Raw genomic sequence first — 3,683 nt, 5'->3', positions numbered from 1 at the left:
AGAGGTCAATTCATTCATTTCAAACTAGGGTTGTTAAAAGAAAAAAACCCGATTTAGGCTGATCCGGTTCAATTAAAAAAACCGGATCCAATTCAACCCAGACAAAAAATAGCTAAAACACATAATTGGACTAGATTGGATACGGTTAGACATCAAGTCAGATTGGGTTTCAGATTGATAATTCAGACCAAATGGTCGGGTCTAACCCCATGCCTCCAAACTCTTCTTCCTTTACTTAATTATTTCTGATATTTGCTATTTTATTTCTAGATTTAGATTGCCTTACTTTGCGTGTATCAGATGATTGTATATAGTCTCAGCGAAGAGTATTAATCTTACAAATTAAACAAACAAAAAAAAAAAGGTTGTTAAACTGGTCCCCCAGATCCTGCACAGTAGCCCTGAATTACAGAAACACCGCCATCTTATAATTAAACCATGTTTATTATTATCAGACAGCAAGTGAAATGTCTGCTAGATCAAACACGCTACGATGAAACAAAGGATAATCCTAATCAACAAGTGAATACATAATTAGAAAACACATCACACAACCTAAGTAGACGTCCCTATGTACCATGTCCATAGACAAAACACAACGACTCACAGCTCCGACCTGTCTTCCACAGCATCCTCGACCTGGTACATCCGTAAGAAAGATTCGCAATCCTGGTTCCTCACTGAGCAATTTCTTCGGATCTCTCCATTATTACCTGTCAACACCCCCAGCTGACCCATCTTCACCACAGCGTCCGCAAACTTATCGAAGAAAAGGCTCTGGTTCTCAGCAAATTCTGTCACAATCTCCTTCGTCCTCTCGTCAGTGAACAAGTCCTGGTCCGAGGTGAAGAGTCCCTGTCGGTTCACGAGGTCCACATAGTACTTGTTGTCGAACAAGTCAGGTGTTCGGAGGTCGATCACGGTGGTGTTGGTGGTGTTCGCGGTGGGGCAGGTGAGCTTAAGTTTGTCGGCGAAGGTCTGGTCCATGACAGGGTCCTGGTTAGGGTAAAGCCTATTGGTGAAGGAAGTACAGTGGCTGATGCCGATGGTATGGCCGCCGGAGAGGGCAACAACATCTGTCGGGTCGAAGCCTTTCGTGGCCAATGACTCGAGGATGACTCCGGCGTTGCTGGTCGGCGCCGGGAGGTTCGCCAATGTCGCGTTTCTTGTGGCGAATGTCAGGCCATCTCGTCTTCCCAACGGAACTTCATACTCTGGTCCTCCAGACTGGGAGAAAAGAGAATTCAACAAGTGTCAGAGATATTTTTTCTTTTTAATTTCAATGATATGAAAGTGAGATGAAGGAGAAGCGATGCACGTACCAGGAAAACGGAGTCACGAGCGGCGACAGCGACGATGTCAGCGCAAGAGACGACGCTTCCACAGTGGTGGTGGACGAGAGCTCTGAGGTCTTCGATGATCTTGAAAGCCTGAGCTCTCAAGCTCAGGTTCGGTGGTGCCTCCTTCTCGCTTGGCCCACTTGCTGATCCATCCAGTAACACCGACCCGTCACAACCCTGCCATAAAATAATATTCAATTTAAAGCTCTCTCTCTGTCTCTCTGTATCTCCGTCTCTGTCTCTGTCTCTCTCTCTCTCTCCATATATATATATTTGTGTGCATGACCGTTAGGTGTACACGAAGCTATTAGCTCGCTTCTCACCGTCCTACTAGTTCTGACTCATGTTTAAGAAATAAAGCTCATATATTGCTTGTTACACAGTTCAATTCTTCGTTCTGATTTGGGCAGAGAAGTCAATAGCTCTTAAAGCTAAGCCAATGGAAAGAAAAGGAATGAAACATGTGTGTTTAAACTTAACGCTAAGCTACAGTACTGTTTGCCCAAATATTCATCAAGATCAGAAACTATACAGTGGATTTACTTGGATGATATGCTTCAAGCTTGTTAAGAAAAGCAGAGGAACAGATAAAAAGATGATCAAGTTACCTGAACGAAGCAATCATGGAAATGAAGGCGAAGCAAGCCAGCGGCGAGGCCAATGTCATTTGTGAAGACCTTCTTGAGGTGTGATCTGATGAGAAATTTAACGTTGGGACAGCTTGATTCGTAGAAACTCCATGAGAGTCCATTCACTAAAGGAAGCCTATTATTATTGGAGTTGGAGCAGGAGGAGGATGAAGAAGAAGAAGAGTCTGCTGCACAGTGAAGACAAGAGGCATGGATGAAGGAAACCTGAAGAAGAAGAAGAAGAAGAAAGGAAGTGAAAAAGAGAACAGAAACTCCATTGGAAGTAGAAGCCATGGATTGGATTTCAGAGACTTTGGTTTGAGAAACTTAGGCACAAAGGAGACGCAAAGACTTCTATTTATTGACCAAGAAGAGGAAGAAGTTATGGCTGAGATGCCTCTAAAAGTCTGATTTAGAGTAAAAATGCTTGACAGATGGAAAGGCGTGTGTTTCGAGTCCTGGAACATTGTAGGAAACTTCCTTGAACTTGGTAAAAATAATGTAAAAAAATTCCACTAGAAATTCTTTTAAAAAATAAAAAGCTGCTAATTACTTCCCTTTTATAAATTATATATTTTATTTTTATTAATAAAATATGATTTTTATTGGTTTATTATTACACTTAGTCGAAGATATTAAATTTATTAAAATGAATTTTTTTTAAGTCTTTTAATGGAAATGTTTCAAACAGTAAAAAGACAATTATATGAAAACACATAATCAGTCTTGACATAAATTTTTCCGGTCATGCGTGCTAATCTTCTTTTAAAGTTTCAGAATATAATTTCCACAAAAAAAGAACACTCTGAACCTTTTTTGGCCAACAATTTTTTTTTTTTACTTGAATTAGAATTGAAATCACTTTCAAAATACATTGAAACTTAAGGGTAAACGAGACAAAATTCAAAGGAAATTTTCTAATACAGCAAGAACCAACATCGAGTGAAACTGGCATCAAGCCTAATAAGTTATACTTTGAAAATAATTTATGATATTATAAGGTTCTTTGGCAATAACACATAAAAAATTATGACATCAAATACTAAAGTATATAAAAAATACCACATATAATTTTGAGAAAACAATATTAATATGAAATTTTTTGGGAAGACGAGATAGACAATGAGTGGTAATTTTTTTCCTTAAAAAAAATAGAACTTCTATTTGATAAATGCCAGGCAGATAGGAACTGGGAAGACGTTTGCTTGAAATCAGGGACTTTTTCATCGGAGGGAAATTCCAGGTTCTAACTTCCCAAGCAAACCCAATATTTTTTTTATTATAATTAGAATCCAAAATTTTAATTAGAAGTTGTCAAACTCCTGATATAGAAAAATCTTGGTTCGTCTGTGTTTTTAATTTCATGGAAAAGAATAACAGCCTTTATATAAACAATAATGGATTATGGTGTAAATTTATTCTGAAAATTTTCACCAATAAGAACTAGGCACCTAGAAGTTTTTTTGAGTATAAATCTGTTCTGAAAATTTAAAAATTCAAAAAATAATGACCTCAAGAATAATTTAGGGCCATAAAAAATTAAGAACACAACAGTAAAAGAAAACAAATACATTATCCAAAAAACAGAAAGAAAAAAAAAAGTACAGGTCTTCGGATGTGTGCCTGGTGATCTTTTGTTATGGAAATAAAAAAGAATTTATAAATTTTTTTATTGCAAAGATTTTTCCGAAAGTAGTGACAATGATGATGCTCA

At 37.7% G+C, this 3,683-nt stretch overlaps 1 protein-coding gene across 1 annotated transcript; it reads right to left on the bottom strand.

The window, feature by feature from the left end:
* Positions 1–406: 406 nt before the first annotated feature.
* LOC114716426 (peroxidase 12) lies at positions 407–2,305 on the bottom strand. The gene is made up of 3 exons (XM_028901431.1): positions 1,949–2,305; positions 1,323–1,517; positions 407–1,227 (listed from the first exon to the last, which is right to left on the bottom strand). Exons 1-3 carry the CDS (start codon positions 2,261–2,263, stop codon positions 604–606), a joined length of 1,134 nt encoding a protein of 377 aa, XP_028757264.1. The 5' UTR covers positions 2,264–2,305; the 3' UTR covers positions 407–603.
* Between the last annotated feature and the right edge of the window lie 1,378 nt (positions 2,306–3,683).

The sequence above is a fragment of the Neltuma alba genome, unplaced genomic scaffold (genome assembly GCF_004799145.2).
Source record: "Neltuma alba isolate B1F8T4 unplaced genomic scaffold, ASM479914v2 tig00011656_pilon, whole genome shotgun sequence".
NCBI lineage: Eukaryota > Viridiplantae > Streptophyta > Magnoliopsida > Fabales > Fabaceae > Neltuma > Neltuma alba.
Note: the sequence above shows the minus strand (reverse complement) of the source record. Positions and strands in the feature narration are given on the sequence as shown.